Here is a 25,648-nt window from a genome sequence, read left to right as displayed (position 1 = left end):
ACAATTTTAAGTGTTGTCATGATAACATCTTATTATACTGTTTTATATGCCCAAATTTCCTCATAAAGAAAATTTCTAGCTAACAAATTGATGTTAAAGATCAAAATCTTGGAGTTCCTATTGTGACTCAGCAGTAACGAACCCAACTAGCATCCATGAGGATGTGCGGTTGATCCCTGGCCTTGCTCAGTGGGTTAAGGATCTAGTGTTGCTGTGAGCTGTGATGTAGACTGGCAGCTGTAGCTCTGATTCGAACCCTAGCCTGGGAACCTCCATATGTTGTGGATGCGGCCCTAAAAAGACCAAAAAAAAAAAAAATTGCTTAATGAAATGGCACTCTGAAGAAAAAAATACATGAATTCACAATACAATAATTTATAGTTACAGGCAAATAATTATATTTTTATATTCAGAATGTGATCTGTTTAGAATGACAAAGACAAATTAGGAAATACCGTTACATTGCAAATAAGATGTGGTACAGGAAAAGAGTTGCGATTCAGTAAGTAGTACAACCCAATGGACTATCAATATTCAAAAGACTGGCTCTATAAAGCAGAATCTATGACAAATAAAATTTGGATTAATTTAGGAAAATCAGAACTATGTACTTAATATATTAATTATTCATCAATATTAACTTTCTCCTTAAATCTTTTTTTTTTGCTTTTTAGGGCCATATGTGCAGCATACGGAAGTTCCCAGGCTAGGGGTTGAATTGGAGCTACAGCTGCCAGCCTATGCCACAGCCAAGGCAATGCAGGATCTGAGCATCCTCATGGATACTAATCGGATTCATATCTACTGTGCCACAATGGGAACTCCTCCTTGAATCTTAAGACAGATTCAAATTTGTCATTTATGGTCCCAGCTATTGTGCTTTATAAGCCTATAGGTACAGGGTATATAAATGCAACAACCACAAGTCATGTGCTTAATAATTATTCATTGAATAAATCCTCCTCCATACAAGCTGGTATAGAGAATATCTACCTTAATGGCCAAATGATGATGAGGCCAGGCCTGATCTAGGAGGAACCTGATCTAGGAGGGGAGATGTGTGAGTTATAGGAAAATAAAGGAGATCCAAAAAAGTATGGGAGTGAGTTCCCATTGTGGGGCAGAGGAAATGAATCTAAGATCCATGAGGACGCAGGTCTGATCCCTGCCCTCGCTCAGTGGGCTTGGATCTCGAATTGCTGTGGCTGTGGTGTGGGTTGGTGGCTATAACTCCGATTCAAGCCCTGTCTGGGAACCTTCCTATGCCTTGGGTGTGGCCCTAAAAAGCAAAAAAAAAAAAAAAAGTATGGGAAAAGGAGCAAGAACACCAACAAAAACGTGAACAAAAATAACAAAAAGGTAAACAAAACTAAGTTGCAATTTCAGCTAGGGTAAAGTACAGAAGTTACAAATGAAATGGCAACCAAGGCCAAATTTAGGAAGAAAGGCACCAAGGTAAACAAAATATATGACAAATGGGAAGACAATTAGAAAAAACTTGATTATTTGTTAGGGAAGATTCTAGACATTGTTTTTAAAAGATGCATACAAATGAAAGAAAAAAAATAACCATGAGTAGACTATTCTTGGGACTAGTTTTTAAGTGAATAGAAACAGATTTATAGTTTACATTGGAAAATTATGACAGGGAGAAATCTTTTAACTAAACGGAAAAATATTTTCACTTTTGTAATAGTTAACTTAGCAAAATGATTTGGACTCTCCCATTCACTGGCATTTACTAGATTTTTTTCTCTTTTCTTTTTTGGCCACACCCAACGCATGTAAGTTCCTGGGCTAGGGATCCAACCTGTGCCACAGTAGTGACCCAAGCCCCTGTGGTGGTACTACCAGGTGCTTAACACACTAAGCCACAAGAGAACTCTTCATTTTATTTATTATTATCTTTTTGGCCACACTCACAGCATGCAGAAGTTTCCAAATCAGGGATTAAACCCATGGCACAGCATTGACCCAAGTCACAGCAGTGACAATGCTGGATTCTTAACCTCTAGGCCCCCAGGGAGCTCCTTCATTTTAAACACTGACAAGAATATAATGCTTAAGACTCCTGAAAGTCCTACCTTATATGGGCTAATTAGTCTTCTTTTAATATCCAGTCTATAGCTTCTGTATTGTTCAGCATCACTCATGTCAGTTACCAGTAGTCGAAGAATCTCATAAACCCGTCTAGCATGTTGCTAATAAAAGAAAAACATGAACATTTCACATTATCAAGTACTAACACATTTCCAAAAGAACACAGTATAGATTGAATATCTGCCACGGGCCAAAAATTGTGCTAGGTGCCCGACAAAAAGCAATAAAAGATATTGTCTCTGCCCACAAGGAGCTAATAGTCTAGTGGATAACACAAATGAATAAGGTACAGTTAATTTTTAAATTTTTTTTGTCTTTTTAGGGCTGCACCCGCTGCATAAGGAGGTTTCCAGGCTAGGGGTCAAGTCAGAGCTGCAGCTGCTGGCCTTCGCCACAGCCATGTGGAATTGGACCACATCTGCAACCTACACCACAGCTCACAGCAATGCCAGATCCTTAACCCACTGAGCAAGGCCAGGGATCAAACCCGCATCCTCATGGATACTAGTTGGGTTCGTTAATCACTGAGCCATGATGGGAACTCCAAGGTATGGTTGATTTAATGAAACATGCACATGGTATATGGCGGCACACACTGGGAATGGGGGAAATGTTAGAAGAGGATTTCCTGGGGGAATTAAACTTGAGCTGAATCTTGAAATTGAGCACAGAGTATGCTATTTTTTTTTTAATAAAATTTTACTGGAGTATAGTTGACACAGTGAGATGTTAATTTCAGGTGTACAGCAACATGAATCAGTTATACATATATCCATTCATTTTCAGATTCTTTTCCCGAATAGGTTATTTTAGAATATTGAGTATAGTTCCCTGTGCTATACAGTAGGTTCTTGGTGATTATCTATTTTATATACAGCAGTGTGTATATGTTAATCCCAAACTCCTAATTCCTCCACCCCCATGTTTCCCCTTTGGTAACCCTAAATTTGTTTCCAAAGTCTGGGAGCATATTATTCTTGAAAGAGAGGAGGGCATTATGTGTGTGTACATGTTATATGCACATGTGCAGGACACTGCTAGAGCATAAAATGAAGAAAAAAAGCAAGGAGCAGAAGCAGAGTAAGGATGGAGCAAGAAAACAGAGCTTTACACACTGGATTAAAGAGCTGGGCTTTTATCTACTAAGTCACAGATTTTAAATGCAAGAGTGAGCAAATCACACAAGTTTTAAATAAAGCATTTTCTCAGCTATATAAACACAGTAGCAGAAGAAGGGCAGGGAGACCAATTAGGAAGTTCAGCTATTAAATAAGGCAAAAAATGACAAGGACATGAACTGAGAAAGCACAAATAAGAATACTAAGGGAACAAGGATTCTAGAAATATAGAATAGGAAAGACTGGTTGTGGAGGAAGGTATGGAATGACACTTTTCACAGTGCAGGAGAGATTTAGGAGGCAGCAAAACATATAAATCTGAAGAAAATTCAAGTTGAAGAGTAAGGATTTAATAAGTAATAACAGTTTATAGGCAAGAATTTAAACCCTAAGACTGGTTAATGGTTAAGACCCCCCCCGAAAAGCACACAGTGAAGAGAGGGGAGAGCTCAGAACTCTGCAGGGGGTAGGGAAGCATGATTTAATTAAAAATATGTTCATATTGTTTCTTTTAAAAGCTGAGCTGTTAAATAAAATCTCATTAATAAAGCTTTAGTACAGTCTGGAGATATAAATTATATATATATATATAGAGAGAGAGAACTGGGTTCTCTATATATAGAACTGTCACTATATATAGTCACTATATATAGTCACTTTAACTGTCACTATATATAGTGACAGTTAAAGAAGAGACAAAAGACAGAGAAAAAGTCAAATATTAGAAGAATGAGGAGGTTTTGGTAATACTGAATCCAAAAGAGTAAGCCTGTAGTTTTCCTATTTCTACTGTTCATTTATGTATTTACTGAGAGTGGAAAGAGGTGAGGTAAATGTAGGTTGGGAAGATGATACTGAACTTTCTGGAAGAAACACCTGAGCAGAACCTGAAAAAAATGAATACTGTCTAGCCAGGCAAAGATGGAGGAATGGAAAAAGAGGGTATAAGGGCAAAGGGAATAGTTTACATAAAGGGATGAGAAAAGGAGGAAAGTCGTAGCATAGTTAGGAAATGGCAAGAGGTTCATTAAAGCCAGAACATGTGGAAAAGTAGTAGAAAACTGAGGCTAGCTAGGTGGGCAGGGGCAGATTATGATGGGATCTGTGTGCCATACTAGGGACTCTTAATCCTTTGGGGCAGGGGGGAGGGAAGCATGATTTAATTAAAAATATGTTCATACTGTTTCTTTTAAAAGCTGAGCTGTTAAATAAATTCTCATTAATAAAGGTTTAGTACAGTTTGGAGATATAAATTATTTCTAAAATATATATTTTATTTTAAAGGCAGGAAGCCATTAAAGTGTTTTTACGCAGGAGAAGATGGAAAGTTTTGATTCCAATTAAGTTACTTGTTGGAGGTCAGTGACCAGTAAACTTTTGGTATGTGGTTTTGGAGCTCAGGAGGAAAATCTGGATTGAAGATTTAGATGAGATCTCCCAGAGAGAATAAATAGAATGAAAAGAAAGATGACTGGATAGAGAACTTTGGGGAATACTTAAATTCAGGGAGCTACAGAGTAGAATCCAATGACAGTATCACAAAAAAGATGATCACAGTGGTAAGTGGAAAACCAGGAATGTTAATGGCTTAGAAGCCAAGGTCAATCACATCAAGTGCTAGTCATTATTATTGGAATACTCTTCATCCCACATACTTTTATAATCCCAAACCTACCCATTCTTCAAGACATAGGTCAAATGCATCCCTCCTATGAAATACTGATTTCTTGCTTATTAAATAAATATAATAAACTCCTCTTAACTCCCATATTATTTTTTCTGTACCTATCTTAAGATACTACTTTAAAATTCAAACAAATATATAAAGAAGCATTAAAAAGTGAAAGTTAAGTGTTTCTGGAGTTCCTGTTGTGGCACAACAGGATTGGCAGCATCTATGCAGCACTGGCACAGTAGGTTAAGTGGTCTGGCTTTGCTGTAGCTGTAGATCGCAACTGTGGCCTGAATCTGATCCCTGGCTCAGGAATTCCATATGCTGTGGGGCAGCCAAAAAAGAAAATATAAGGTTGTATTCTTAAAAACTATTACATTTAGAATGAATAAGCAATGAGGTCCTGTGGTATAGCACAGGGAACTCTATCCAGTCTGTTCTATCTTGGGATAGAACATCGAAGATAATATAAAAAAGGGGTTGTATGTATATGTATGACTGGGTCACTTTGCTGTACAGCAGAAACTGGCACAGGATTGTAAACCAACTATAAAAAAATTTTTTTAAGTTAGTATTTTATTCCAACTCTCCTCCCCACCAAAGTAGTCTCCAGGGGCAGTAACTACTTTACCAGTTTAGACAAACATTTTCTCAGAAAGCAAAAATAAGATCTCACTATCCCTGAGTTCCCGCTGTGGAGCAGTGGAAACAAACCCTATTAGTTGTCCATGAGGATGAGGGTTCAAACCCTGGACTCACTCAGTGGGTTAAGGATCTGACTTTGCCGTGAGCTGTGGTGTAGGTCGCAGACGAGGCTTGGATCTGGTGTTGCTGTGGTGTAGCTAGAAGCTGTAGCTCCAGTATGACCCCTAGCCTGGGAACCTCCATATGCCACAGGACGGCCCTATAGAGCAAAACAAACAAACAAACAAAAAAATTCACTATCCATCTTTGTTCTGCTTGTTACATTTAATATAGCCATGAAATCAATTCTCTTTCTCTTTTATTAATGAGAAAATCAAGGCACAAGGAGGTAGACTAAATTGCCCTAAAAGCAAGTAGTGAAGCCAGATTCAAACCCAGGCAATCTAGCTCTAGGACCTGTGTTCTTTTTTTTTTTGGCTGTGCCTACAGCATGAGAAATTTCCAGGCCAGGGATCAAACCCATACCACAGCTGTAACCAGAGCCATAGCAGTGACAATGCCAAATCCTTAACCCTCTGAGCCACAAGGGAACTCCCAGGGCCTGTATTCTTAATAGCTGTTACTTCCCACATGTATTCTTGTATTTGCAGTGATTAAATTATGTACTTTAAAAAAAAAAAAAAAAGGAGTTCCCATCATGGTTCAGTGGTAATGAACCTGACCATGAGGTTCCATGAGGCCTCGAGTTCCATGGGGACCTGGGTTCAATCCTTGGCCTCACTCAGTGGATTAAGGATCCAGCATTTCTGTGAGCTGCAGTGTAGGTCCCAGATGCAGCTCACATCCCGAGTTGTTGTGGCTGTGGTGTGAGCCAGTAGCTGGAGCTCCAATTTGACCCCTAGCCTGGGAACTTCCACATGCTGCACCTGAGTCCCTTTTTAGGCAAAAAAAAAAAAAAAAAAACTTTAAAATTTAAATGTTTTCCTCATACAGAATCAAAATACCTTATTTATTTTGAACTTCTGTTGAGCCTCTACTGCCATATCTTCATTGAATCCTTGCATTAACTTTTCCCGGGAAAAACAAGGCAAACCTTGACAAAACTTCACAAGCACAAAGTCTCTTAATTTCACATAGCTTTTGGATGGATCTTCCGCTAAAGAAATAAAGCAGAATAACATTTTCTTTACCCAACATAATTTCTTTACTATCTGCAATCGCAGCACACATGCTAAGCTTAGAAAGACAAACACTCTTAAAAAGAATTACATACATACAAAAGTTACAATGTGAAAGAATTATTAATTATAAAACAAATAATAGCATTATCTTTGTCAAATAAAACTATAGGTGCAATCCTTTTGCAAATACATATATATTGTTCGTGAAATTAAAGCCACTCCTTAGCAAATGTGAAATTTTTGACTGGTTTGTTATCATATGCATCTTAGTTTTATTTTCAATTACAGCAGATGTATAAACCAGAAATTAAAGTTTGGATAATCAGTCCCCAAAGCAAGTATTTTCTGATAGCTAAGGGCTCCAAAGCTCAATTTATAACTCCCTTACTTTATTCTTAATTTTTTCTTTTTTTTTTTTTGGCCACAGCATGTAGCAGATTGATATGGGATCTCAGTTCCCAGATCAGTTATCAAACCCCAAGGCCACAGTGCTGAGAGAGCAAAAAGTCCTAACCACTAGACTACCAGGGAATTCCCTATAACACCCTTTAATCTGATAACCTTTGTAGTCTGCTATACTTTATTCACCAATTTAAAAAAAAATCTTTCTTTTACAAAAACGAATCTTTTTTTAGAGAATAAAAATGAGAATATAATTTTGATCCTTTCTTCACTGCATCTGAGTAGCATAGATCTTCAAATCTGTCTATGTTATCTACATTAGACTAAGTAGTGGACAAGGAAAATATCAAAACATGATAGGTAGAAAAAAACATTGCACAGGAAAAAACAAAGAAGAAAACTGCACAGTCAGAGAACATGAGTGTGAATCCCAGTTCTGTCATTCACAGGACTTTAGGCAAATTACCTCACTTCTCTGAGCCCTCATTTTCTGATCAGTAGAGGGCTTGAAACAAAGAATGTTAAAAGTATGATCTAGTTCATGGGGCATAAGACAATACTGCTATAATATTATTACTCTACAAATTATTCAATGCAATCCTGATCAAAATCCCAGAAGGCTTTTTTTGTTGCAGAAATTAAAAAGCTCATTCTAAAATTGATATGGATATGCAAGGAACAGCCAAAACAGTCTTGAAAAAGGACAGGTTAGAGGATTCACATTTCCTCCTTTCAGAGTTTACTAAAGGAGTTCCTGTGGTGGCTCAGCGGAAACTAATCTGACTAGTATCCGCAAGGATGCGTGTTCAATCTCTGGCCTTGCTCAGTGGCTTAAGGATCCAGCAATGCCATGAGCTGTGGTGTAGGTTGCAGACTTGGCTCAGATCCCATGTTGTTGTGGCTGTGGCACAGACTGGCAGCTACAGCTCTGATTCAACCCCTAGTCTGGGAACCTCCATATGCCGTGGGTGGGCCCTAAAAAGATAAAAACAAAGAAACAAACCAATTAAAAAAAAAACCTTACTACAAAGCTATAGAAATCAAGACAGTGTGGCAGAGCCTCCTTGCCTACCCGCTTGCATCTCTCACAAGTGCCCGATCTTAATAAATCTATTTTTTGCCTAAAAACAAAAAAAGAAAAAAACAAAACAGTGTGGTACTGGCATAAAGATGGACACGTAGGTCAATGGAACTGAATTGAGAGTTTAATACAAACCCATACATTTATGGCCCATTAATTTCTGAGAAGGGGGGGTTGGCTAGACAATTCAATTGAGGAAAGAATAGTCTTTTAACAAGTAGTACTTGGACAAATGGATTTCCACACATAAAAGGAATGAAGTCAGTTGGACCCCCTTTTCTCACATCATACACAAACATTAACTAAAAATGGATCATAGAACTAAATGTAAAACTACAGAAATCTTAGAAGAAAACAGGAGTAAATCTTCATGACCTTTAGGCAATGGTTTCTTAGATAATGGAACCAAAAGTACAAGTGACTAAAGAAAAAGTAGATAAGTAAGGCTATACCAAAATTTTTAAATTTTGTGCTTCAAATCATACCTTAAGAAAATGAAAAGACAACCCAAAGAACAGGATAAAATATCTCCAAGTCACATATATATGATAAGGAACTTACAATCAGACTTTTTATATAAAAAATTTACAATTCAATAAGAAAAAGACAACCCAATTAGAAAATGGGCAAAGGATCTAAGTATAGATTTCTCAGTGTTCTCTTGTGGTGTAGCAGGTTAAGGATCCAGTGTTCTCACTGCAGCAGCTTGGGTCGCTACTGTGGCACGGGTTCGATTCCTGGCCTGGGAACTTCCATATGCCATGGGCATGGCCGATAGATAAATGAATAAACCTTTCTCAAGAAAATATACAAATATACAATCAGCACAGGAAGATATTCAACATCATTAGCCACAGGGAAATGCAAATCAAAATCACAATGAAATACCATTTCGGAGTTCCCATCATGGCTCAGTGGAAAAAAATCTGACTAGTATCCACGAGGACGCAGGTTTAATCCCCGGCCTCACTCAGTGGGTTAAGGATCTGGCATTGCCATGAGCTGTAGTGTAGGCTGAAGACATGGCTTGGATCCCACACTGCTGTGGCTGTGGTATAGGCTGGTGGCTATAGCTCCAATTCGACCCCTAACCTGGGAACCTCCATGTGTCACAGGTGCAGCCCTAAAAAGACAAGACAAAAAAAACCAAAAAATGCAATGAAATACCATTTCATGTCCACTAGGATGACTAGAATCAAAAAGATAAGTATTGATGAGGATGTAGAGAAATTGAAATCCTCATGTATTGCTGGTGGAAATACAAAATGGTATGTATGGCCACTTTGGGAAAGTCTGGTGGTTTTTTAAAGGGTAAAACACAATTACCAGATTTTCCACCATTTCCACTCCTAGGTATGTACCCAAAATATACAAAAGCACAGGTTCATACAAAAACTTGTATATAAATACTCAAAACAGCATTATTTAGAAGAGCCAAAAAGTGGAAAAACCCAAACATCCATCAGTTGATTAATGGATAAATAAAATGTGGTACAGCCATACAATGGAACGGTATTTGGCAATAAAAGAAAGTACATGCTGTGACAAGGGTAAACCTTGAAAACATTATGTCAAATGAAAGAGCCAAATCATTTATTGTATGATCCCAATGTCCAGAATAGAGAAATTTACAGAGATGAAAAGTAGATTAGTGGTTGCCTAGGGCTAAGTCCAAAGAGGTAGGAGAGTGAGAGCAAAGAAGTGACTGCTAATGGGAACTGGGTTTCTTTTAGGGAGAATGAAATATTTCAAAATTAGATTATGGCGATGGCTATACTGTAAATATGATTTAAAAACTTAATTGTACACTTTGACTAAGTGAACTGTATGACGTGTTAACTATATGTCAATAAAGCTGTTTACAAAAAAAAAGAGTCTGAGTTAAGGGTAATGTTTATAATTGAGTCATTCATTCAATCCATATGTACTAAATACTATTTTTATGCTTCTATGTAGTGCTTATATACATCTTATCATTAAGTGAATACTACAATTATGACTATGTCTTTAAAGTGGCAAAAAAGTGAATTCTGTCATGGCATCAGTTTGGTGTGAAATTATGATCTATTAGGAACGTACAGATATTGAGATCAACAGTAAACAAAATAACAAATGCAGACTTACAAAAAAAAAATCATTAAATAAACCCAAGATTGTAGTGTAATTAGTTACTCTATCCCATTCTTTATAGTCTTTTCCATATTAATCTGCCCCTCACACTATGCTGTTACACAAGCCACTCAGAAACCTGAAGGACATTCTGATTCCTTCTCCTATGTGTTGCTTCCAGTGTTTTTTTTTTTCCAACTATTACAATACCTTCTTTACTTGTTTTCCTCATCTGTACTTTGCAGCTTTATAAAATGTAAAGTGGACTGACATAAACCTAAATCAAAACCATTCAAGTACACCAACATAACTGTAATGGAAGTCAGAAAGAGAAAGAAAAGGAATAGTTGAGGAAATAATGGCCAAAAACGTCCTAAATTTGATTAAAAGCTTGAATCTACATATCCAGGAAACTCAACAAACTTCAAATAGAAAAACACAAAATAGACCCACATCTAAATACATCATAATCAAACTGCCAAAAGCTTGAGAGAAACAAAAAATCCTGAAAACAGCAAGAAGAAATAACTCATCAGAAACCATGCAGGCCATGGAGTTCCTATCGTGGCTCAGCAGAAATGAATCTGACTAGGAACCATGAGGTTGTGGGTTTGAACCCTGGCCTCACTCAGTGGCTTAAGGATCTGGAGTTGCCCTGAGCTGTGGTGTGGGTCGCAGACACAGCTTGGATCCCGAGTTGCTGTGGCTGTGGTATAGGCTGGTGGCTACAGCTCCGACTGAACCCGTGGCCTGGGAACCTCCATATGCTGCAGATGCAGCCGTTAAAAAAAAAGAAAAAGAAACCATGCAGGCCAGAAGTCAGTGGAGTGATAATATTTAACATACTGAAAGAAAAATACTGTCAGTCAACACTTCTATATCCAGCAAAATTATCCTTTGAAATGAAAGTGAAATAAAGACACTTCAGTAAAGTAAAGGCTGAAAAAAATATGTTGCTAGCAGACCTGCCTTATACAAAATATTAAACAAGTTCTTTAGGCTAAAGGAACAGAGTATAGTAGCACAAAAGATGGGAGAGAGAATAGCTATAATGAAGCAGTTTATTTTACTGAGATTGAATATTAATCTGAAACAGATTTATAAATTAAGATGCATATTATAATTGCCAGAGTAACCACTAAGCAAATAACTTATTAAAAAAAGGTAAAAAAACCCACAAAGGAATTTCAAAAGTTTACTAAAAAATATCTACTTACCACAAACATCAATAAAAGAGAAACAAAAAACACAGAGAAAACATTTCAATAAAAATAAATGAACAAATTTTTAAAAAGAAAAAAAAAAAACCCAGCAAAGTCGCAGACATAATTCCAACCACAGCAATAATCACATTAAATGTAAACACATTAAACACTCCCATCAAAAGGCAGAGACTGTAAAACTGAACTTAAAAAGGACCCAACTATATGCTATCTTCAGGAAAAACATTATAAAGTCAAGGACAGGCTGAGGAGCCCCCATGGTAGCTCAGAGGGTTAAGGACCCAACATTGTCTCTGTGAGGATGTGGGTTCAATCTCCGGCCTCCCTCAGTGGGTTAAGCATCCAGTGTTGCTCTACACTGAGGCTTATGTTACAGACACGGTTCACATCTGGTGTTGCTGTAGCCTAGGAACTTCCATATGATGCAGGTGTAGATGTAAAAAGAAAAAAAAATTTTAAAAGATAGGCTGAAAATCAAAGATGCAAAAAGAGATACCATACCAACAATATGAGGTCCAGAATAGCTATATTAATATCAGGCAAAACAGAATTTAAGATATACCCCCCTTCCAAATTGGAAAAAAATAGTTTAAGACAAAGAAGTTAAACAAAGGGAACACTTTACAGTAACAAATTAATTAATGAAGAAGACATTACAATTATAAACATACATATATATATAACTAATAAAAGAACTCCAAAACACATGATATAAAAGCTAACAGAATTAAAGGAAAAATAGACAATTCAACAAAGAGTTGGAAATTTCAATACTATCCTCTCAATCATGTATAGAACTAGTCGGTCAGAAAATCAGCAAATATACAGAAGACTTAAAGAGCTCTATCAACCAACTTGATCTAACTGATACTCATATAACATGCCACCCAACAACACCAGAATACATATTCTTTTCCAGTGCACCTGGAACATTTGCCCAGACTATATATTGGGCAAAGGGTCTGTAAACTGTAGCCCACTGATCAAATCTCATCCGTGGCCTGTTTTTGCATGGCATATAAACCAAGACTGGTTTCTAAATGTAAAAAAGAAAAACCCTGTAAGAAAATTCAACAGAGAATTCATATGGCTTGCAAAGCATAAAATATTTATGATCTAGTCCTTAAAAAAAAAAGTTTGTGTACCCCTAAGCAGGCCTTAAGACAAAACTCAACAAATGAAAAACAACTGGAGTCATAGAAAGTACATTCTCTGACAACAATGAAATTAAATTAGGTATCAACAATAGAAGGAAACCTGGGAATCTAGTAAACAACAAGTTTCCAAACAACCTGTTGATCAAAATGCAATCACAGGGGTAATTAGAAGATATTTTGAACTGAATGAAATGAAAGCCCAATTTAAGAAAATTTATGTGATCAGTAAAAGCAGCACAAATATATTTAAATACTAATTATTTAAAATATCTGTATTAGAAAAGGAGGACATCAAATCAATAACCTAGTAAGTTTCAGGAGTTCCCATCGTGGCACAGCAGAAAAGAATCCGACTAGGAACCATGAGGTCTTGGGTTCGATCCCTGGCCTCACTCGGCAGGTCAAGGATCCAGTGTTGCCGTGAGCTGTGGCACAGGCTGGCAGCTGCAGCACCGATTGGCCCCCCCTAGCTGGGAACCTCCATATACTGCAGGCGTGGCCCTAAAAAGACAAAAAAAGACAAAAAAAATCAATAAAAATAGTTTCAATCTTAAAGCAATAAAAAGAAAATAATAAAAATTAAAGTACAAATTAATGAAGTAGAAAACAGAAACAGAATTTATGAAAATACAAGGAATCCTGTATAACCAAAACAATTTTGAAAAAGAACACAGTTATAGGACTTTCACTTTGTAACTTCAAAACTCAGTATAAAGATTTTTTAGTAAAGTATAGCAGATTTACAATGTCCCTTCAATTTCTGCTGAATAGCAAAGTGACCCAGCCACCGATACCCAATTTTTTTCCCCATTTTCAATCATATTCTAACCCAAGAGACTAGACAGTACCCTGTGCTGTAGAGCAAGACCTTATCATCCATTCGCTCTAAATGTAACAGTCTGATCTACCAAACCCAAACTCTCTGCCCCATCTCTCCCCTACACCCTGGAAAACACAAGTCTGCCCTCCATGCCCATGATCTGCTTCTGTTTTGTAGATAGATCATTTGTGCCATATTTTAGGCTCCACATATAAGTGATATCATATGATGTTTATCTTTCTCTTTCTGACTTCACTTAGTATGAGAATCTCTAGTTCCATCCACGTTGTTGTATCAACATAAAGTTTGAGGCTCCACTGGAGCCATAAAGCACAGAGAGAGAGACCACAAAGGCTGGGCTAGGCAGTATATGAGCCTCAAAGAGACTGACAGAGAGCTCCAAACTGAGTATCAGAAGGCCAGGGAAGAAGAGGACCAAGGAAAGAGGGTAGAGATGTGGCTGCAGGTGACTCCAGAAAGAAATCTCTAGCCTCAGAAAAGAGTGAGGATAAATTTGACTACCAGTAAAGATGTAGAAATGCTCATTAATATCACGAACCCCAATCAGGTGGCAAAAACAACCAGAAAGTTCACACTACTAGATCTAGATAGGCCAAAGGAGCTTTCAAGGAACGAGCAGAAGACATTGAGAAGAAAAAGCAAAAAAAAAAAAAAAAAAGCATTACATGAAAATGCATTTAGCAGGGAAGACAGAGCAGGCCAAGACCAACCTTGCCTGGCTGATGATCAATCACTCAGAAAGAACAGAAAGCAGGAGTTCCCACTAGGAAGTGGAAAGGAAAACAAACAATGCTGCAACTAAGTTTATCATGAAAATGAATGCAATCATTCACCCTGAGTTAAGGAAGCATGGCCTGTAGGAAAAAATACCAGGCAATTGGATCCCACTGCCAGGACCTCTGCCTTGCCCTGCCCACCCTACAGCCTGGCACTGCAGCAGCCTCCCACAGCTAGGTGTCCCTCATGGCCTGGGCCCTCCTTTTCATTATCTTGCACAAAAATCTTTTGGAGGAAAAGGAGCGTTGTGGTGCAGGAAGGGACCAGCTGCTATCTTTGAGACAAAAAGAACAGAACTACATTTCCTATGGAATTATTTGAATGTTTGTGCTGTTTTTAGAATCTGGAACCCTTTCTGGGTGGGATAAGAAGAGTTTCCACTGATCAGTCATATAGATTGCACCTTAGGGGATGGTTGTGCTAGGATCAGCTGCTGATGAGTTTGCAACAGCCAGCCCTAGACTGTGGGCTCACTCTGAGAGGAGGCTCTGCCTCCAGGTCCCTTAGGGTCACGAATCATTCCAGGCTGGACCCCTCTGATGGAGGACTCTCCTTTCTCCCCTTCCCTGCCCCATTCCCACCCATGTGGCCAGGGCCAGTACCCACTTTTAACCCTACTCATTGATCATTTTAAGAAACTACTGTTTACAGCACCCAGGCAAAACATGCTCCACAAATTCAACGTATATATTGAGTAGGTTAAACTCGACATTATCATTAAGACAAAATATACACACAAAAAAAACTCAATATAAAGCTATATATAATAAGCAAATCAAGACAGTAGGTAATGGCAGAGGTATAGATATTAGGTAACTAAAGAGTCCAGAAATAAATCTTTACATTTATGGTCAACTGATTTTCAACAAAGATACCAAGGCAATTCAACAGAAGGACAGCCTTTTTGACATGCTTTACATGTGGATAGCCACATATAAAGAAGATTAATTCAGAAACTTCCCTCACATCATGCATAAAAGTTACCTCTAAATGGATCACAAGCCTCAGACAAAAGACTGGGATGGGAAATGACTGCAAATGGACACAGGGAAATCTTTTTATGGTGAGTGAAATATTCTAAGACAGGTTGCAGAACTAGGCAAATGTACTGCAAATACCAAACTGTACACTTAAAATGGATGAATTTTATCATATGGAAATCACACCTCAACAATAAATTTGCTTTAATTATAAGCCTCTACTAAGCAACAAACTCTTTAGCAAGCATCTCTCAAAAATTTTTTTTAAAGTACTAATAGTGAGACAAACTTATCCAATACCAGTTTTTCCAAGCCTATCTCTTTCTGAACTGGTTTAGAAAAAAGAACTGTGTTGCAAATATCAATTTAAAATAAAATTTAATATGATGAAATCAAGCTTATGTAACTTAAGTAATTTATATACCCCCAGAATTTTAGGAAAAGACACATCAAAGGTAAGAGAATTATAGCTGAGAAAAATCTTAAAAAACTCATATCACATTCTTATCTGAAATTTTCATGTAAATTTAAAAAAAAACAAGCAAAAATTTTTCATTTAGCTTTAAGTAAGCCATTACAAGCTAACAATATTTTATTTGCAGCTTAATACAAGGGGCCAAGTCACCACTCAGTCTTGAAACACTTTTTAAAGTGTCAGCCTAAAAATGAACTTAAAATGGAAACACCCAATAATCTGTGACATCCTTTAATTCCTTTGTTTCTATGTTACAAAGATAAGCAATACATTTAAAATATGAAATGTGGGAGTTCCCACTGTGGTGGAGTGGGTTAAGAATCTGACTATAGCAGCTTAGGTCACTACAGAGGTGTGGGTTTGATCCCCAGCCCAGTGCAGTGGGTTAAAGGATCTGGTGTTGCCGCAGGTGCGGTTTAAGTTGCAGCTGCATTCAATCCCTGGCCTGGGAACTTCCAAATGCTGCAGATACGGCCATAAAATTCAAAGATTACATTCTTAGAAGCTATTCAACTTATTCTAGTACTATAAGGAACATTTAAAGGACAGATAAAATTAGCTCTTAATATCCTACTGATAGATTAATAATACTAACATGTATTCTAGCCCCAAATCAATTTCTACTGCCAAATGCAACTCTCTTCATAATTCTGGAAGAAACAAATCATTGATTCCACTCAAAGGGCACAGAACTGAGATGTATTCAAATGCTATATAGCTTGGAGTTCTCACTGTGGTGCAGTGGGTTAAGGATCTGGCGTTGTCTTTGTAGTGGCCCAAATTGCTGCTGAGGCACAAGTCTGATTCCTGGCCTGGCACAGTAGGTTAAGGATCAGGTGTTGCCACAGCCGCAGTGTAGGTTGCAGCTGCAGCTTGAATTTGGTCTCTTGCCAGGGAACTTCTATATGCCATGGGTGCAGCCAGAAAAGAAAAAAGAAAAAAAAAAAAAGAAAAAATGCTATGTATCCTACACCGACATCCTCAAAAGGAAGGTGGCATATGATATTAAGAACTATCTTCCAGGAGTTCCCGTCGTGGCGCAGTGGTTAACGAATCCGACTAGGAACCATGAGGTTGCGGGTTCGGTCCCTGCCCTTGCTCAGTGGGTTAGCGATCTGGCGTTGCCATGAGCTGTGGTATAGGTTGCAGACGCAGCTCGGATCCCGCGTTGCTGTGGCTCTGGTGTAGGCCAGTGGCTACAGCTCCGATTCAACCCCTGGCCTGGGAACCTCCATATGCCGCGGAAGCGGCCCAAGAAATAGCAACAGCAACAACAACAACAACAACAACAAAAGACCTATCTTCCAGTATTTTACTTTAAGTGCTAAAAAAAGAAAATGGGTAGCAATTATACCACAAACACTTATCTATCCTGTAACATAGGCTATCGACGGTTAAGTTTTAATTATTACTATATCTGGCTATATGTCAAGTAAGCAAAAGGTATGTCAATGTGAAAAATATCCTGGATTGCAAGTGGAGATCCAGAACCTGCTAAAAATCTGAAAAGTTTAAAAAATACAAAATAATGGAGCTACAAGCAACTAAAATGACCAAAGACTGGAAAATTCTACACTTTTTTTTTTTTTAAAGGACTGGGTATGGAAATTTAGGAGAAACATCTTAATGAGAATAGGTGATAAGGCATTTTTAGTAATTTACAATGCTATGAAATGTTAACACAAAATAAAGCCAATATCCAGTTTTCAAATTCAAAAAGTCCTTTAGCATGTTTAGTGTTTTCTCTTTAGAGACTTGCAGTTTTCAGCGAATAAAGGCTACCATTATTGATGACTCTTCACTGAGATTGAAGAAATAAAATTCTTTATCTGCTAATTGGTGCTAAGTATCAAGGACTTTATTGGTTGGAGTAGACAGAAGAAAGTGGTTAAGAGGCTTCACAGAAACGACCCCTGCTGGCACATTACCCACTAGAAAAGACAAAGACTACTTATGTGAACTCCAAGTCTCTAGATTAAAATCACCAAAAAAGTCCCTTCGTGTAGTACCAAGTCTACGTTTCATAAATAAACAGAAGCTAAACAATTTTCAGCTTAGCTAAAAAGAAGTATTATTGTTTATATTATGTTCTTGTAATTTTACAAGTCCCCTAAGCTAGTGAAGGTGTCACTTAAACAATTTATAACTTTTGATATAAACTAACTTTGGTAGTACTTTATCCCCCAAGTTTCCAAATCATTTAATAATAGCAGTAAAGTTAGATGAAAAGGTAAATCGATTTTATAAACATGAAACTCCCTTTCAAAAACAACATGTTTTCCCTCCAATTTATTGATCTACAGGATCAATTCAAAATCTGTTTTGGAGTAACTTTAATTTTACTTACACAGGATAAGCAAAACCACTACACTATATGAAAAAGGAAGCAACTAGTAATTTGCCTACTAGCCTATATCTATTCTTGTTAGTCATTTGGTGTGTGTGTCCTTAAAACAAACTGATAAAATCCCAAAATAGCACTTTTTAAACAAGTTAACATTTTAGTGTGTGTTAAATACTACAATTTTAAAAACAAAGATTAAACTCTTATAGAATTAACAAAATTTACATATAAATTTGGATGTGACTATCTGGCATAGTATTTTTCATAGGAGGAAAAAAAAGGTGACTTTCAGTTTAATCAGCAAGTTTATAACCAACTAATTGGAAAGAGTGTTACAGGGAAGAAAAAAATGATAATATACATGTTCCTTGGGCCATTTTGTTTTTTGGTAGTTTACATGTTTTCATACTACCATCTGTAACTCCATCTGATGCTAGCTTTTCCATTTAAAGAGTAGAGTTTCTTTCTTTTTCCCAAACATCCTATTCATAATACTACTTGAGTGGCTAATTCATACTGAAAGATGTTTCTCAAACAAATAGACCTATATTTCACCTTATAAACTACTGTTAGAAAGGCATGCATTTTAAGGAATATAAAATATACACTTTTAAGAAATGTATATTCTATTCAGGAACTATTTACCTTAATTTTTTTTTTCCTTGGGAAGATTTAGAATATTCTGCCCCTACATAAAAATTAAGTCATGACCTCTAAGCAACTATCTGCCAAATAAACTGAACAAATAAGTCATACCATACTTGCAACATATATATATGCCTGACCAAGATTTCCCAGTTTATATTCAGTTCATTATCTTCAATTTGCTCTGTTAATAAGCACTTCATACTTAGATACAATCCAATCCCAAAAAGGCTTATGATTTAAAATATAACCTTAAGTCATCTTTAAACAGTTCCAAAAAGACCCCAGGAGACTGTTCCCATTTAAAATGAAATAGTCATTTCTGACAAAACCAAAACTGGTAATGAAGGATCTTTTAGAAAGGCTCTTTCAGTAACAAATCAGATTTTACATACCTGTAATATCAAGAACAGAAGGAGATGCAATGTAGTATCTATGAACTGTTTCAAGAAGTTGAGCACCATGGCCTTGACCTTGAAATGGAGTCAATATCAGCATCTGACTATAGTAAAGAAATTATATTAAAATATTACAACATGGCCAGTTTACAAACTGCAAATCACTATAGTAATGTAAATGTTTTAAAGTTTGATTTTTTTCAGTCCATCTTCAAGATATCCAAAAATTATTATAGAGATACTCAAAATTGTAAATGTTTAATCTTCCACAGTTTCAAAAGGAACAATGAAATAAGTAAGTACATAACCAATGAATAATGGTGATTTTTTTGAAAACAAATCAACACTATTATAACAAGTATTGGAAACTTCAGCAGTTCCTTCTTCTGAAATAAAAGACAAGGCACGTGTTATACTGCCAATTACCTTACACGTGGCCGGGTTTTGTCTGGGTACACATAGTAATTATAGACTGTCATGTAGCCTACGGTCGCAAAGAGTGTAGCTCCATCCTTATTATACTTCTCAAATCTGCAGATAAAACAGAAAGCCAAGCAGGTCAATTACAGTCGCGCTCCCATGCAGTGTCCATTTTCTTTTCCATTCTCTGACTGAATTTTCAGTGTCAGCAAGCTACTCTGTGAGGGCCCAATGGGTACACCTGCTATGTTCTGAATATACAATTCACTTAATTGGTGTGCAGCAACTTGGATAAATCAGACCTCTTTACATCACTTCAGTGCACTTGCCTATTATAAAGATGAATAGGTGGCAAGTAAAAGAAAACACAGGCAAAGCTCATTTTACTGTTTAAGCCTACATTCAGGGCCCTAACGGACAACAGCATTTAATTCCGCTCTATTCTCAAGGTCTCCCAAAGCATAATGAAGGAAAACTCAAGCCTCATAAACAATAGTTTTTCTTTCCTGGGAAAAATATCATTATACTGTCCCAATAATTGGGCCGCCACAATTAAAATGCTGGCTTTGTGGCGGTAATAAGGTCTACTGTTGCTTTAGAACTGTACTTACACTAGAAAGTAGTGCCATCTTTCATCATCCACGTCAATAAAACTAGCAGTTTCAATAAACCACATCAAAAAGGTCTGAAGCCTTTCATGATATTCTCGAAAGCCTCTACATGTCATGTCAGCCTAGGGAAAAAGCCAGGAAAAGTCAGGTGAAACTCATCACAGAGGTAAGTGAAAGTCTGCAGAATACAAAACTATCCTGTGGGAAAATGTTTAGAAGTCTCAGATTAAGATGTGTACAAAACAGATCTTGTTTTTAATGCTGACAGAGACCTTGTTTCCTGAAGTTAGAATAAATCACTGAAAATAACACAACAAAATAGAATACAAGTTTCAGGCAAATGAGGGACTTGTACCCAGGAAATATTTAGATTTAACTTTACCTTATATATCTGAAAGGTAAAGTTTTCTCCTCCTGTTGGACTGAGAACCGAGTATGTATGGAGTAAGGTTCCAAATGGCTTGAAATCAACTTCTTTTTCCAGCAGTGAAAGAAAATCACTTGTGTTTGTGCAAAATCCAGGTGGAATGATTTGTCTAATTTTGCCCTCTACATCATCTGCCTAAGGAATGGAGATTAAAGGACATAAAAAAGTTAATAAATTTGGCTTTTAGTTGAATATGCTTAGTTTCTTTGTAATGGATAAAACCCACAAAAATCACAAAACTTCAGTTCACTGTTAAACTAAAGACACAAACACATAGTACACTGGGACAGGATGAGTTCACATGTACAAGATACTGCCACAAAAATGTCTTGAGATGAACACAAATATAACATAGAAATAAAAAAGAGGAGGTGGGAGGCCTGAAATCAACTACAAGAATGAGGACAATGCTACAGAAAATTTTAATATGATGTAAAAAATTTGACTATATCCCTTAGGACAATTTGAACTGGCCAGAACAAAAGGCTGCTTATCATTTTACATAGCTGACTATTATTTTACATGTGTCAGGGAGAGTATATGAATCCAAGACATGAAAGGATCACTAGCAGTAGTTAGGTGAGGCTAGAGTCTGACCAAACAAATGGCAGCCTCACGATGAGCAAGTCATGACTCCCTCATACACCAACTCAAAATTAAGGTAATTTAAAAAATATACCCACTTAGGAAATACATAAATTATATGAATGGATGTATTATCCACTCATCCCATAATGTGATACAATTTTTACAGAGTTGGATTTGTGACAGTAAAAAGAGACAAGCCTGGACAACAAAATTAAACTCAGAGATTAAAATTACCCTTGTTAAACAACCTCGATGAATGTTAGAACTATCAGCTGAGCAGACTTCATAATCCTTTTCAAAACCCCAAAAGACCACTTGATTGAATACATTTACTACTTCTCTTTAACCATGAATATTTGATGAAGTCTTACAATAAAGTATTACTGCTTCTCACCAGGCAATAAAACTTAATGAATTGGTCTCAACTTAACAAAACCTTATCCCTCAATACAGTCCCTAAAAGCCTGACATTACATTCAACAAAATGAGCTTGCATTCTATTCAAACTTTTTCCTGAACAATGAGGCCAGGTTTTTACTTAATGGAGTTTGCCGTGAGTTCAGCTGTAATGTTTGTATTGTATCTATTTCCACAAGGACTGACACAAGAACACTTTGTGTTAACTTACTAAGCAGCTCTTTCATACCGTTTACATGCATGATGGGTATTAGTTCTAAACCAAGACCCTTGCTACTTAGCATTCAAAACAGGGAAATTAAGATGCTTAGGACAAAATACACTACAAAAGGCTAATACAACATGCTACTAATTCCTGTCTTTTCAACCATCTTTTAACTAAGTAGAAGCAATGCACCTGCAGATGAATAGCACTTTATTATCATTCAGTTACATTTTAGGATAGAGAAACAAGGATAGAGTTTATCACAAACAAGTTTTATTTTCAATGCTCTGGTACCACCAACATTTATATATAACTTATAAAAATGTTTATACCTATAAAAATAAGAGCTATTATTTTAACATATAGCTCTTCAACATTTTGCCCAACAGCTTATTTCTAAGTACCCCAGTCCTAACAATCCATTCACCTCCAAGATCAAATAAAACTGCATTTGATAGAACTATTTTTGCTTATTTTTTAAGTACTATTTGATCAATATTTTTCCTTGAGACTGCTATTTAATGAGAAGAGACCATCTTAAGCATATTTTTTAGAATTTCTAAATTTCAATGACTACAACAGGAAAGTGTAATAATAAGGGATTTTAATAGGTCTGTTGTGTGGCAATTAAAAACTAAAGTAGTATTAATTCAAGTTTTAAAAAAGTCAATCACAGAGGAAGGGACACTCCTAAAGTCATTCTATGAGGCCACTGTCACCCTGATACCAAAACCAGACAAAGATACCACAACAAAAGAAAACTACAGGCCCATTTCACTGATGGACATCGATGCAAAAATCCGCAACAAAATACTAGCAAACCTAATCCAACAATACATGAAAAGGATTGTACATCATGATCAAGTGGGATTTATCCCAGGGATGCAAGGGTTCTTCAATATCCACAAATCAATCAGTGTGATACACCACATTAACAAACTGAAGAATAAAAACCACATGATCCTCTCAATAGACACGGAAAAAGCCTCTGACAAAATCCAACACCCATTTCTGATAATAAAAAACCCTTCAGAAAGTGGGCATAGAGGGAACCTACCTCAACATAATAAAGGCCATATATGACAAACCCACAGCTAACATCATTCTCAATGGTGAAAAGCTGAAAGATATCCCGCTGAGATCAGGAAGAAGACAAGGATGTTCGCTCTGGCCACTACTCTTCAACATAATTTTGGAAGTCCTAGCCACAGAAATCAGAGAAGTGAAAGAGATAAAAGGAGTCCAAACTGGAAAGGAAGAAGTAAAACTATCCCTACTTGCAGATGACTCATCATTACTATACCTAGAGAATCCTAAAGACTCTACCAGAAAATTGTTAGGGCTCATCCACGAATTTGGCAAGGTCACAGGATACAAAATTAATACACAGAAATCGACTGCATTTTTGTATACTAACAATGAAAAGATCAGAAAGAGGAATTAGGGAAGCAATCCCGTGTACCATCACATCCAAAAGAACAAAATACCTGGGACTAAACCTACCTAATGAGACAAAAGACCTGTACTCTGAAAACTATAAGATGATGATGAAAGAAATCAAAGATGACACAAATAGATGGAAAGACATACCATGCTCTTGGACTGGAAGAGTCAGTATTATCAAAATGACTATACTACCCAAGGCAATCTACAGATTCAATGCAATCTCTATCAAATTACCAAGGACATTTTTCACAGAACTTGAACAAAATATTTTAAAGTTTGTTTGGAAGCACAAAAGACCCAGAATAGCCAAGCCATCCTGAAAAAGAAACATGGAGCTGGAGGAATCAGGCTCCCTGACTTCAGACGATACTACAAAGCTACAGTCATCAAAACTGTATGGTACTGGCACAAAGACAGAACTATAGATCAGCGGAACGGGTTAGGAAGTCCAGAATTAAACCCATGCAACTACAGTCAACTAATCTATGACAAAGGAGGTAAGAATATACAATGGAGAAAAGACAGCCCCTTCAATAAGTGGTGCTGGGAAAACTGCACAGCCACATGGAAAAGAATGAAATTAGAACACTCCCTAACACCAGACACAAAAATAAACTACAAATGGATTAAAGACCTAGATCTAAGACCAGACACTATAAAACTCTTAAAGGAAAACATAGGCCAAACACTCTCCAACATAAACGACAGCAACATCTTCTCAGACCCACCTCTGAGAGGAATGACAGTAAAAACGAAAATAAACAAATTGGACTTAATTAAATCTAAAAGTTTCTGCACAGCAAAGGAAACCCTAAACAAAACAAAAGACAATCCACGGAGTGGGAAAACATCTTTGCAAATGAATCAACTGGCAAGGGATTAATCTCCAAAATTTATAAACACCTTCTGGCAGCTCCATACCAAACAACAAACAACCCCATCAAAAAATGGGCAGAAGATCTAAACAGACAGTTCTCCAAAGAAGTCATACAGATGACCAAAAAACACTTGAAAAGATGTTCAACATCACTCATGATTAGAGAAATGTTAATCAAAAACACTATGAGGTACCACTTTACACCAGCCAGAATGGCCATCACCCAAGTCTACAAACAATAAGTGCTGCAGAGGATGTGGAGAAAAAGGAACTCTATTACACTGGTTGGTGGGACTGTAAATTGGTGCAACCACTGTAGAAAACAACAGTTTTTCAGAAAATGAAAAACAGAACTACCATTTGATCCAGTAATCCCACTCCTGGGCATCTATCCAGAGAAAACTACGACTCTCAAAGACACATGTACTCCAATGTTCACTGCAGCACTATTTTCTTTTTTTTTGTCTTTTTGCCATTTCTTGGGACACTCCTGCGGCATATGGAGGTTCCCAGGCTAGGGGTCCAATCGGAGCCGTAGCCACCAGCCTACGCCAGAGACACAGCAATGCAGGATCCGAGCCACGTCTGCAACCTACACCATAGCTCACGGCAATGCTGGATCGTTAACCCACTGAGCAAGGGCAGGGACCGAAGCCGCAACCTCATGGTTCCTAGTCGGATTCGTTAACCACTGCGCCACGACAGGAACTCCCACAGTATATATAATTAAAAAAAAAAAAAAAAAATTAAGAGTTCCCTGGTGGCTCAGCAAGTTAAGGACCTAGCACATCCCAGCTTTTCAAACCTAGAATTTAGAATTTTGTATCACTAGAGGAAAAAAATGTCTGAAAAATGGATTCTGCTTTTTTTTTTGGTCTTTTTTGCTATTTCTTGGGCCGCTCCCGTGGCATATGGAGGTTCCCAGGCTAGGGGTCCAATCAGGCTGCAGCCACCGGCCTACACCAGAGCCACAGCAATGCGGGATCCGAGCCGCGTCTGCAACCTACACCACAGCTCACGGCAACGCTGGATCCTTAATCCACTGAGCAAGGGCAGGGACCGAACCCGCAACCTCATCGTTCCTAGTCGGATTCGTTATCGACTGCGCCACGAAGGGAACTCCCTGGATTCTGCTTTAAGTAAAAGAAAATCCTATATCATGTTTCAGAGATCTGTACTCTTTTTTAAAAGAATAAATATATTTTAGTTCAGTTAAACATACATTTTTCACATTGGATTACTGGCCAGATAATAAAATTATCACTGGAGAAAACCTCATGTAGTCATTTTTAATTGAATGTAGAATTAAAGATTAACTGAAACCTTTTAATTCCAATGCTTATGGCTAAAGTTTAGATTCTATTTCTGAAGATCACTGAAAAATTCCCTATCTTAAAAAAAAAAATTCCCTATCTTCAAGAATATTCTAGATAAAAATGAACTTATCTACAGAACAGAAACAGACTCACAGACTTTGAAAAACTTAGGGTTACCACAGAGGAAAAGTGG

The 25,648-nt window shown here is 37.1% G+C and overlaps 1 protein-coding gene across 1 annotated transcript in view; it reads right to left on the bottom strand.

Annotated features, from left to right (window-relative positions):
* The window catches only part of HAT1 (histone acetyltransferase 1), a 57,066-nt gene that overhangs the window by 6,769 nt on the left and 24,649 nt on the right, over positions 1–25,648 (bottom strand). Inside the window, exons 5-10 of the mRNA XM_047772881.1 lie at positions 20,562–20,741; positions 20,180–20,301; positions 19,575–19,679; positions 19,146–19,252; positions 6,540–6,691; positions 2,085–2,201 (exon numbers count right to left, since the gene is read on the bottom strand). Coding sequence (XP_047628837.1) covers positions 2,085–2,201; positions 6,540–6,691; positions 19,146–19,252; positions 19,575–19,679; positions 20,180–20,301; positions 20,562–20,741 — 783 coding nt within the window. The remainder of the gene's footprint in view (positions 1–2,084; positions 2,202–6,539; positions 6,692–19,145; positions 19,253–19,574; positions 19,680–20,179; positions 20,302–20,561; positions 20,742–25,648) is intronic.

This window comes from Phacochoerus africanus, chromosome 3, assembly GCF_016906955.1.
Source record: "Phacochoerus africanus isolate WHEZ1 chromosome 3, ROS_Pafr_v1, whole genome shotgun sequence".
In the NCBI taxonomy this organism is placed as follows: Eukaryota; Metazoa; Chordata; class Mammalia; order Artiodactyla; family Suidae; genus Phacochoerus; species Phacochoerus africanus.
Note: the sequence above shows the minus strand (reverse complement) of the source record. Positions and strands in the feature narration are given on the sequence as shown.